This window comes from Hyperolius riggenbachi, chromosome 10 (assembly GCF_040937935.1).
Source record: "Hyperolius riggenbachi isolate aHypRig1 chromosome 10, aHypRig1.pri, whole genome shotgun sequence".
NCBI classification, from domain to species: domain Eukaryota; kingdom Metazoa; phylum Chordata; class Amphibia; order Anura; family Hyperoliidae; genus Hyperolius; species Hyperolius riggenbachi.
This window is the reverse complement of record NC_090655.1, coordinates 291,159,982-291,172,241: the sequence shown is the minus strand read 5'-3', so window position 1 is coordinate 291,172,241 and position 12,260 is coordinate 291,159,982. Positions and strand designations below refer to the sequence as shown.

The 12,260-nt window shown below is 49.3% G+C and overlaps 1 protein-coding gene across 1 annotated transcript in view; it reads right to left on the bottom strand.

Moving 5' to 3' along the window:
- LOC137537295 (zinc finger protein 850-like) overlaps positions 1-12,260 on the bottom strand; it is an 80,789-nt gene that overhangs the window by 35,693 nt on the left and 32,836 nt on the right. Inside the window, exon 7 of the mRNA XM_068259372.1 lies at positions 9,603-9,715. Coding sequence (XP_068115473.1) covers positions 9,603-9,715 — 113 coding nt within the window. The remainder of the gene's footprint in view (positions 1-9,602; positions 9,716-12,260) is intronic.

Genomic DNA, 12,260 nt, shown 5'->3' with positions numbered 1-12,260 from the left:
AGACCTGAACAGCTCAGACTGTGTGCAGCACCACTAAGGATAGGAAGCTCAGAGCTGAACAGCTCAGACTGTGTGCAGCACCACTAAGGATAGGAAGCTCAGACCTGACCAGCTCAGACTGTGTGCAGCAGCACTAAGGATAGGAAGGTCAGACCTGTACAGCTCAGACTGTGTGCAGCACCACTAAGGATAGGAAGCTCAGACCTGAACAGCTCAGACTGTGTGCAGCACCACTAAGGATAGGAAGCTCAGACCTGAACAGCTCAGACTGTGTGTGCAGCACCACTAAGGATAGGAAGCTCAGACCTGACCAGCTCAGACTGTGTGCAGCACCACTAAGGATAGGAAGCTCAGACCTGACCAGCTTAGACAGTGTGTGCAGCACCACTAAGGATAGGAAGCTCAGACTTGAACAGCTCAGACTGTGCGCAGCACCACTAAGGATAGGAAGCTCAGACCTGAACAGCTCAGACTGTGTGCAGCACCACTAAGGATAGGAAGCTCAGAGCTGAACAGCTCAGACTGTGTGCAGCACCACTAAGGATAGGAAGCTCAGACCTGAACAGCTCAGACTGTGTATGCAGCACCACTAAGGATAGGAAGCTCAGACCTGAACAGCTCAGACTGTGTGCAGCACCACTAAGGATAGGGAGCTCAGACCTGAACAGCTCAGACTGTGTGTGCAGCACCACTAATGATGGGAAGCTCAGACCTGAACAGCTCAGACTGTGTGCAGCGCCACTAAGGATAGGAAGCTCAGACCTGACCAGCTTAGACAGTGTGTGCAGCACCACTAAGGATAGGAAGCTCAGACTTGAACAGCTCAGACTGTGCGCAGCACCACTAAGGATAGGAAGCTCAGACCTGAACAGCTCAGACTGTGTGCAGCACCACTAAGGATAGGAAGCTCAGAGCTGAACAGCTCAGACTGTGTGCAGCACCACTAAGGATAGGAAGCTCAGACCTGACCAGCTCAGACTGTGTGCAGCAGCACTAAGGATAGGAAGGTCAGACCTGTACAGCTCAGACTGTGTGCAGCACCACTAAGGATAGGAAGCTCAGACCTGAACAGCTCAGACTGTGTGCAGCACCACTAAGGATAGGAAGCTCAGACCTGAACAGCTCAGACTGTGTGTGCAGCACCACTAAGGATAGGAAGCTCAGACCTGACCAGCTCAGACTGTGTGCAGCACCACTAAGGATAGGAAGCTCAGACCTGACCAGCTTAGACAGTGTGTGCAGCACCACTAAGGATAGGAAGCTCAGACTTGAACAGCTCAGACTGTGCGCAGCACCACTAAGGATAGGAAGCTCAGACCTGAACAGCTCAGACTGTGTGCAGCACCACTAAGGATAGGAAGCTCAGAGCTGAACAGCTCAGACTGTGTGCAGCACCACTAAGGATAGGAAGCTCAGACCTGAACAGCTCAGACTGTGTATGCAGCACCACTAAGGATAGGAAGCTCAGACCTGAACAGCTCAGACTGTGTGCAGCACCACTAAGGATAGGGAGCTCAGACCTGAACAGCTCAGACTGTGTGTGCAGCACCACTAATGATGGGAAGCTCAGACCTGAACAGCTCAGACTGTGTGCAGCGCCACTAAGGATAGGAAGCTCAGACCTGAACAGCTCAGACTGTGTGTGCAGCACCACTAAGGATAGGAAGCTGAGACCTGAACAGCTCAGACTGTGTGCAGCACCACTAAGGATAGGAAGCTCAGACCTGAACAGCTCAGACTGTGTGTGCAGCACCACTAATGATGGGAAGCTCAGACCTGAACAGCTCAGACTGTGTGCAGCACCACTAAGGATAGGAAGCTCAGACCTGAGCAGCTCAGACTGTGTGTGCAGCACCACTAAGGATAGGAAGCTCAGACCTGAACAGCTCAGACTGTGTGCAGCACCACTAAGGATAGGAAGCTAAGACCTGAACAGCTCGGACTGGGTGTGCAGCACCACTAAGGATAGGAAGCTCAGACCTGACCAGCTCAGACTGTGTGCAGCACCACTAAGGATAGGAAGCTAAGACCTGAACAGCTCAGACTGTGTGTGCAGCACCACTACGGATAGGAAGCTCAGACCTGAACAGCTCAGACTGTGTGTGCAGCACCACTAAGGATAGAAAGCTCAGACCTGAACAGCTCAGACTGTGCGCAGCACCACTAAGGATAGGGAGCTCAGACCTGAGCAGCTCAGACTGTGTGCAGCACCACTAAGGATAGGGAGCTCAGACCTGAACAGCTCAGACTGTGTGTGCAGCACCACTAATGATGGGAAGCTCAGACCTGAACAGCTCAGACTGTGTGTGCAGCACCACTAAGGATAGGGAGCTCAGACCTGAGCAGCTCAGACTGTGTGCAGCACCACTAAGGATAGGGAGCTCAGACCTGAACAGCTCAGACTGTGTGTGCAGCACCACTAATGATGGGAAGCTCAGACCTGAACAGCTCAGACTGTGTGTGCAGAACCACTAAGGATAGGAAGCTCAGACCTGAACAGCTCAGACTGTGTGCAGCACCACTAAGGATAGGGAGCTCAGACCTGAACAGCTCAGACTGTGTGCAGCACCACTAAGGATAGGGAGCTCAGACCTGAACAGCTCAGACTGTGTGCAGCACCACTAAGGATAGGAAGCTCAGACCTGAACAGCTCAGACTGTGTGTGCAGAACCACTAAGGATAGGAAGCTCAGACCTGAACAGCTCAGACTGTGTGCAGCACCACTAAGGATAGGGAGCTCAGACCTGTACAGCTCAGACTGTGTGCAGCACCACTAAGGATAGGGAGCTCAGACCTGAACAGCTCAGACTGTGTGCAGCACCACTAAGGATAGGAAGCTCAGACCTGAACAGCTCAGACTGTGTGCAGCACCACTAAGGATAGGAAGCTCAGACCTGAACAGCTCAGACTGTGTGCAGCACCACTAAGGATAGGAAGCTCAGACCCGAACTGCTCAGACTGTGTGTGCAGCACCACTAAGGATAGGAAGCTCAGACCTGACCAGCTCAGACTGTGTGTGCAGCACCACTAAGGATAGGGAGCTCAGACCTGAACAGCTCAGACTGTGTGTGCAGCACCACTAAGGATAGGAAGTTCAGACCTGAACAGCTCAGACTGTGTGCAGCACCACTAAGGATAGGAAGCTCTGACCTGAACAGCTCAGACTGTGCGCAGCACCACTAAGGATAGGAAGCTCAGACCTGAACAGCTCAGACTGTGTGCAGCATCACTAAGGATAGGAAGCTCAGACCTGACCAGCTCAGACTGTGTGCAGCACCACTAAGGATAGGAAGCTCAAACCTGAACAGCTCAGACTGTGTGTGCAGCACCACTAGGGATAGGAAGCTCAGACCTGACCAGCTCAGACTGTGTGTGCAGCACCACTAAGGATAGGAAGCTCAGACCTGAGCAGCTCAGACTGTGTGCAGCACCACTAAGGATAGGAAGCTCAGACCTGAACAGCTCAGACTGTGTGCAGCACCACTAAGGATAGGAAGCTCAGACCTGACCAGCTCAGACTGTGTGTGCAGCACCACTAAGGATAGGAAGCTCAGACCTGAGCAGCTCAGACTGTGTGCAGCACCACTAAGGATAGGAAGCTCAGACCTGAACAGCTCAGACTGTGTGCAGCACCACTAAGGATAGGGAGCTCAGACCTGATCAGCTCAGACTGTGTGTGCAGCATCACTAAGGATAGGAAGATCAGACCTGAACAGCTCAGACTGTGTGCAGCACCACTAAGGATAGGAAGCTCAGACCTGAACAGCTCAGACTGTGTGCAGCACCACTAAGGATAGGAAGCTCAGACCTGACCAGCTCAGACTGTGTGCAGCACCACTAAGGATAGGAAGCTCAGACCTGACCAGCTCAGACTGTGTGCAGCACCACTAAGGATAGGAAGCTCAGACCTGAACAGCTCAGACTGTGTGTGCAGCACCACTAAGGATAGGAAGCTCAGACCTGAGCAGCTCAGACTGTGTGCAGCACCACTAAGGATAGGAAGCTCAGACCTGAACAGCTCAGACTGTGTGCAGCATCACTAAGGATAGGAAGCTCAGACCTGAACAGCTCAGACTGTGTGCAGCACCACTAAGGACAGGAAGCTCAGACCTGATCAGCTCAGACTGTGTGTGCAGCACCACTAAGGATAGGGAGCTCAGACCTGAACAGCTCAGACTGTGTGCAGCACCACTAAGGATAGGAAGCTAAGACCTGAACAGCTCAGACTGTGTGCAGCACCACTAAGGATAGGAAGCTCAGACCTGAACAGCTCAGACTGTGTGCAGCACCACTAAGGATAGGAAGGTCAGACCTGAACAGCTCAGACTGTGTGTGCAGCACCACTAAGGATAGGAAGCTCAGACCTGACCAGCTCAGACTGTGTGTGCAGCACCACTAAGGATAGGAAGCTCAGACCTGAACAGCTCAGACTGTGTGCAGCACCAGTACACTTCAGACCTGAACAGTACTATATAGTATCTGTAAGTGATCAGTACTGATCACAGTCAGATCTATATCAGTAGATTAGGGTCACCTTAGTGTAGGCTCCACAAAAACCACATTGTTCACCTGATAAGGCCTGATCGTTCGCTCACACTTGCGTTTGACTGCCCCTCCGCAAGAGACAGAAATGTTTTTTTTCTGATCACTGCAAAAACACAATACCATCTCTGCAGCATTATAAAGATCGGTGTTGATCCTTTTTAGCGATTACAGTTTTTATTTTTACTTCACAAGCAGTTCTTTCATTTTTTTTTGTGCTAGACAAGTGCTCCTTTTTCCTGATAGTCTCAGATGAGTACCCCCTAAATTTAGTGAGGCCAAAATGTCCAAAAAGTGGTATTCCGCTGAAGAGGCCTACAGGATTCTGGCCCTGTCAGATGAGAGTGATGGGGATGCCTCATCCGCAGAATCCAGCGGGTCAGAATATAACCCTGTATACAGCAGTGGCTGGCTCTCTGACTGTTAGCTCTGACGACGAGGTTGGGGTCCCTGCTAGCGCCAGGTGTACCCGACCCCATGTCAGTGGACTGCAGGTGGCGCAGGATCAGCCTCAAGGGCAGCAGAGTGGTGCTAGCGCTGGTCTGGGTTTACATGGTGGGGCATACACCAGCAGCACAGCACATCCTGGACCTTGTACCAGCACTGCCGTATACCCTGGTGAAGTGGCGAGCACCAGTACTGCCGTATACCCTGGTGAAGTGGCGAGCACCAGCACTGCCGTATACCCTGGTGAAGTGGCGAGCACCAGCAGCACAACACATCCTGGACCTTGTACCAGCACTGCCGTATACCCTGGTGAAGTGGCGAGCACCAGCACTGCCGTATACCCTGGTGAAGTGGTGAGCACCAGCACTGCCGGATACCCTGGTGAAGTGGCGAGCACCAGTACTGCCGTATACCCTGGTGAAGTGGCGAGCACCAGTACTGCCGTATACCCTGGTGAAGTGGCGAGCACCAGCAGCACAGCACATCCTGGACCTTGTACCAGTACTGCCGTATACCCTGGTGAAGTGGCGAGCACCAGCACTGCCGTATACCCTGGTGAAGTGGTGAGCACCAGCACTGCCGTATACCCTGGTGAAGTGGCGAGCACCAGCAGCACAGCACATCCTGGACCTTGTACCAGTACTGCCGTATACCCTGGTGAAGTGGCGAGCACCAGCACTGCCGTATACCCTGGTGAAGTGGTGAGCACCAGCAGGGCAGTTCAAGCTGGTACAGTGGCATGTGCAGTTACACCACCATCGCAGCCACCACAAACACACAGGCCCGTAGTGCCCCTAGCCTCCCAGAGGTCCTGGCAAATCCTGATCTGATTGGCAACCCCCTGGTTCTGTAGTGCCCCCTTTCACCACCCAGTCTGGAGTCCAGGTGGAGAAAGATCACTTAGGATCGGCCCTTGAGTTTTTTGTGCTGTTGTCCACCGCGGATCTCTATGACTTACTTGTATGAGACTAACCGCTATGCCAGCACAGTACATAACCCTCACTCTGAAAAGCTTCTATGCCCAGCCTTTCTGATGGAAACCAGTCACTGTTTCCGAGTTTACCATTTGGGCCTTCTCATCAACATGGGTTTGACTAAAAAAAAATGTATTGCGGTCCTATTGGTCTACGCACCCAATACATCGCATGACCATGTACTCTGCTGCCATGTCCAGGACACGTTTTGAGACCATCCCGCACTTTCTGCACTTCAACAACACAACCTGTCATCCGAGAGGCCATCCTGCTTATGACAGGCTCCATAAAATTCAGCCCCTCATAGACCACTTGTCATCCAGATTGGCAGATGTCAGTATGCCCCAATAGAACATCTGCATAGAAGAGTCCCTTGTACATTTTACCGGGCACCTTGGCATCATACAGTACTTCCCCAGCAAGTGCACCCGGTAGGGGATCAAGCTGTATAAGCTCTGTGAATGGGTCACAGGCTATTCATATCGTTTTAGGGTCTTTGAGGGAAAAGACTCAAAACTGGAGCTGGTCGGATGCCCTGACTATCTGGGGAGCAGTGGCAAGATTGGTGACTTATTCCACAAGGGGTACCACTTATATGTGGACAACTACTACACAAGCATGGCCCACTTTGGCACTTACAATCCCCTTGCCATCCATGACTATAACTTAAACATGGGAGGGGTGGACTTCAATGAACAGATGTAGGCTCCCTACTTCAATCCCGATGCACCAGACGCTGGTATAAGAAGGTGTCCGTTTAATTTAATTGGCCATTTACAATAGCTTTGTTCTCTACAGTAAGGCTGGGAGGACAGGATCCTTCCTTAAATTCCAGGAAGAGATCATTACAGAACTCCTGTATCAAGGAGGGGCCGTAGCCCAAAACCCTGATGTAGTTAGCCGGCTACATGAGAGACACTATGCGAGTGTCATCCAGGGTACCCCATCTCCCCGTCCCCTGAGAAAACGTTGTTGTGTCAGAAAACAAAGAGTTGTGGTCAATGGATCATACTCAAAATGGGTGACTGTTAGCAGTGGGGTCCCACAGGGGTCTGTTCTGGGTCCAGTGCTCTTCAATTTATTTATTAATGACCTAGTAGATGCAGTAGTGAGCAATGTTGCTATTTTTGCAGATGATACAAAATTGTGCAGAATCATCAACTCTCAGGCAGATAGTGTCATATTGCAACAGGATCTGGATAGGATGGCTATATGGGCACATACATGGCAGATGAAATTCAATGTTGAAAAATGGAAAGTCATACATTTTGGTCACGAAAATGGTCTAGCACCATACAAAATAAATGGGATACAGTTGGGGACATCAAACTTGGAGAAGGACTTAGGAGTACTCATCGACAACAAGTTAAATAATCATACTCAATGCCAAGCCGCTGCAGCTAAAGCTAATAAAATTTTGGGATGCATTAAAAGGGAAACAAAAACTTGAGATGCTAGCATAATATTGCCCCTGTTTAACTCTCTAGTAAGGCCACATCTGGAATTCAGTTCTGGGCACCACATTACAGGAAAGATATTGCAGTTTTAGAGCAGGTGCAGAGACGAGCAACAAAATTGATACGTGGGATGGAAGGTCTCACTTACCAAGAAAGGTTAGATAAACTGGGTTTATTTAGTCTAGAGAAAAGACGCCTTAGAGGAGATCTAATTAACATGTATAAATACATCAGAGGGCAATATAATAGCTTGGCGGATGAGCTTTTTGTCCCTAGTCCTTCTCAAAGGACTAGAGGACATGAGCTGCGCATGGAGGAAAAATGTTTTAGCCATTTATTTAGGAAAGGGTTCTTTACAGTAAGAGTGATTAAGATGTGGAATGCATTGCCACAGGAAGTAGTTATGGCAAACTCTATACCTGCATTTAAAGGGGGCTTAGATGCTTTCCTTGCGTTGAAGTACAGTGGCTACAATTACTAGGTAATGCCCAGTGGTGTTGATCCTGAGATTTTATCTGATTGCCATCTGGAGTCGGGAAGGAATTTTTTCCCTTCTGGGGCTAATTGGACCAAGCCTTGTAAGGGTTTTTCGCCTTCTTCTGGATCAACAGGGATATGTGAGGGAGCAGGCTGGTGTTTAGTAATGATCGGAAAGAGCAAATTCCGTTCCCCCGGAATTCGCGGATTCCGCCAGCGCTTAATTCTGTCGCTATGAAAATTCCACCGGATTTTTACGAAATTCCGCGGAATTCCGGATTCCGACGGAAAAATTAAAGTAGTTACAAATGGAACCGTGTTTATACTATATGGTAGCCCATAAAACCTATTGACTGTACCCTTAGTCCTTTTTCTCCTTCCTCCCTTCTCCTCCTCCTGAGGAGGAGGGTCTTGTCTTCCAGGGAATTGTAGGATTTCAAAAGCCAGCTTACATACATTGGCCGGGAATTGAACCCAGGTCTGAGTGCGTGGTAGGCAGCTCTCCTCACCACTATACCACCACCAACACTACATGCTAAAGCCAGCCTAGCATGTACCATTGTGATATACCCAAGAGAAAAATGAGCTTGCTTAGGGAATTGTAGGATGTCAAAAGCCAGCTCACATACATTGGCTGGGAATCGAACCCAGGTCTGAGTGCTCTGTAGGCTGCTATCCTAACCATTATACCACCGACACAACATGCTGAAACTTCTTGGAGTAGACTTACTTCCTCCCTCCAAAAGACACACATACATCCCCATAAAATCATTCAACAGCAACTGCATGCACAGTCTTTGTGGTACACAGTCTTTGTGGCACAATTGGTTAGCGCGTTTGGCTGTTAACTGAAAGGTTGGTGGTTCAAGCCCACCCAGGCATGGCCTTGCCTTTTGTGTTCAACAGTTGTCCGAAGAGAACCCCAGATAGCCATGTACATTCATCTCTCTCTCTCTCTAGTAGGGATGGTGCCGGGTACAGCATACTGTGTGTTTTTTGAGCTGGATGTGGGACACTACATAGGCATGTGAATCACAACTGATTGCTTATTACCCTGATGTGGTTTAGCTACAGTGGCTGGGTTGAGGCGGAGCCTCTTTACAATACAGTGGTGAAACTTGAAAATTGCATTGGGTGGAACAGTGCTGGCTATGGAAGGTGGACTGGTCATACACATGCCTTGGTTTTGCTGATTAGCTGTTAGTGAATAAGATTGCACGTGGTGCATTAGAGTCTTGACAAGACAGTGCACAACCTTCTATTACAGTGACAGGCGTGAGACATCATTAGGTGATTGTGTGTCTGGATGTATGGTCAGCTGACATCATAACACGGCCGTGTTCATTTTAAGGGCTTCATATGTGGTTGGTATTTTGATATTGTTTGAATAGAGAACTGTGAAGAAGACAACTTTTGCTTTTTTTTCTTAGCAATTTTGTATATGTTGGCTTAGTGGGCTCCCCTAATTAGGGTGTCAGTTCACAATCATATCCTTGAGCGCTCCTTAAGTAATTTGTGCACCACCTGTACAACCCTAATGTCTGGATGAGATTATCGCCTCTGCCAATTGCTCCATACAAAGAATATGAAGAGGGGGCTACCCTCCGGGTCCCATTCATCGCTAGCCATGGCTTCTTCCGGGCAACTCTGTCGGTGATGTGGATAAAGAAACTACCTCTATTACTTTTTATTTTTTGGGCGTCACCTTCTGATAGAAACTCGTCTCTTCCAAGATTCCTCTGTACACCAATACTTGTTGCAGAAAGTGTGGGGCTACCCTGCTTAATTACCCTGTCCAGCATCAACAGAGCAGGGATCCTGCAGCGTAGAGCATATTGCATGAGAAGCAACGTCTTTGTCTTGTTCTACGCTGCCTCTCTATGATGGACATTGTGCAAAGCTGGTCATTATCAGAGGAAGGAACATTTGTAATCTGGTGGTGAAAGATTTTTTGACATGATTTTCAGAGCTACGTTTAGAAGAGATATGGGATGATAATCGGTGCACAGTAGCGGGTCTTTCCCAGGAGGGTTAGTTATAAAATAAAAAAAAAAACACTTTCAAAAGCCTTAGTGAATGTAGGTGCCAAAGTGCTTTATATACCTTATAATACTCCAGCCAGACCCCATATGCCCCAGGCAATTTACTGTTAGGCAGGCACCCCAGCAGGGGTGTAGCAATCGCCCCTGCAAGGGATACAGGGGCAGGGGGGGTCCTTGGAGGGAGGAGCCTGAGGGGGAGCATGACCAGTGCCATTTTTGGGGGCAGGAGGGGGCGCAGTGCATGAGGGAGGTGCAATGGCCACAAACAGCGGCGGAAAGAGAAGACCACTCCTCCTCACCTCACGCTCCCCCCTTCAGCGCTCTTCCCTCCTGCAATTACACCAGTGGCAAGCAGGTAGGAAATGCATACTTACCTCTTCTGCATTCCATGCGATGTAAGTTTAGTCTTCTCTGTAAGTGCTTCATGCTACTTCCTGTTTATCAGGAAGTAGAGTGATGTGTTGTTACAGAGAAGATCGGTGACCTCCGTCATGTGGAACGTGGAAGAGTTAAGTCCGCATTTCCTGCCCCCTTGCCACTGGTGTAATTGCTGGAGGTGGGAGCGCTGAAGGGGGAAAGCGAGGTGAGGGGGATGGGGGAGTCAGGTCTCCCTCCCCGCCACTGTGTGTGGCCATTGCTCCCCCCTGATGTGCTGTGCCCCTGGGCCACCTACCTATACTGGAGGCACCTATACCTGGCTATCAATACTGGGGGCAGCTATACCTGGTGTGGTGGGGGGACATACAAAGTTTTGCAGGGGGGGGCAGTGCTTTCTAGTTACGCCCTTGGATCCCAGGCTTGCAAGAAGCTCATCCTCAGTAGTAGGACTATTCAGGTCAGATAATTGTGATTCAGTCAGAGGGGGTTAATTTATATATCGGTAAGAAAGCATCAATCACATGATCTAATGAGTCAGGAAATATATCAGAGTATGCACCTTTCCAATTATATAGTTATATGGGAGGGGGTGGGAGGTGACAGTTGAAGGCTAGTGATTTCCTAACAGACAAAGACACTTTTGTTGGTGAAGTGAGTAGCTAAATCTGTGGCAGAGAAGGATGAAATGGAGGGTAGGGAGGTGGTATAACAAGGGAGTGTAAAGTGGTAAAGAGACGTCGGGGGTTGGAAGCTTGTGCTCAGATGAGTTTAGTAAAGTATTCCTGCTTTCTTGTCAAGTTCTTTCCACTCATCAACCATGGTTCTATGAACCGGAAACACCGCCTCTTTAGTAACTGTTTGTTCCGAATACACCAAAACCTCTGCTGTTGTAGATTTTGTTTTTTTTCTATTTTAATATGTAATGCTGAAGATATATACTCTAGCACAGTGTTCCCCAACCCTGTCCTCCAGGCCCACCAACCGTGCATGTTTTGTGGAAATCCACAGAGGTAGTTAATCAGCCCAGCTGAGACACTGATTACCCCTCCTGTGCATGTTTGTGGTTTCCTGTAAAACATGCACTGTTGCTGGGCCCTGAGGACAGGATTGGGGAACTCTGCTAGTCTAGCAAATCCTCCGATTGCCCGGAAAGGAAGTAACATACACTTTCTTTTAGAAGAGCTCTGGGTGTCTCCCCTTCCTGGGTGGAAGATTCTCCTGCTGGCTCTGCTTTCTCAGAAGAGGAATCTGACGAGCGCTGTTAAAACATTGCAGGAGACTTGGGAGCCGCCAGCGCCACCATAGGCCATAATAGGAATTACATCTATAGCAGCGCACAGGGAGTAACTTCGGCGCCGTCAGAAATTACATGTAAAACTCTGTAATTCAGCCTCCAGCAATAGCTGCAAGCTGACTTACACCATCCCCCACTATCTGGAGGGGGAATAGTAATTAACACCACTGGGACTTGTGCAGGAGCAGGGTAAGCTGTATATCGGCTGAATCCTGCACCCAAGTCTCCCGGCGGCCGTTTCTTAGGTACGCAAATCTGAAACCCCTAAGGCCGGAAACACTTGAGGTATATCAGTAGCCTGGATAGACTGGATTCCCGCTGACGGTAAAGAGGAAGTTTCCATAGCAGAAAAAACTCTGGACGTTTTTAAATATGTTTCCACTTTCAGGCTTTACCACCTTAAAGGACAACTGAAGTGAGAGGGATATGGAGCCGGCCATATTTATTTCCTTTAAAGCAATACCAGTTGCCTGGCTGTCCTGCTGATCCTCTGTCTCTAATACTTTTAGCCACAGCCCCTGAACAAGCATGCAGCATATCAGGTGTTTCTGACATTATTGTCAGATCTGACAAGACTAGCGGCATGCTTGTTTCTGGTGTGTGATTCAAACACTACTGCAGCCAAATAGAGCAGCAGGGCTGCCAGGCA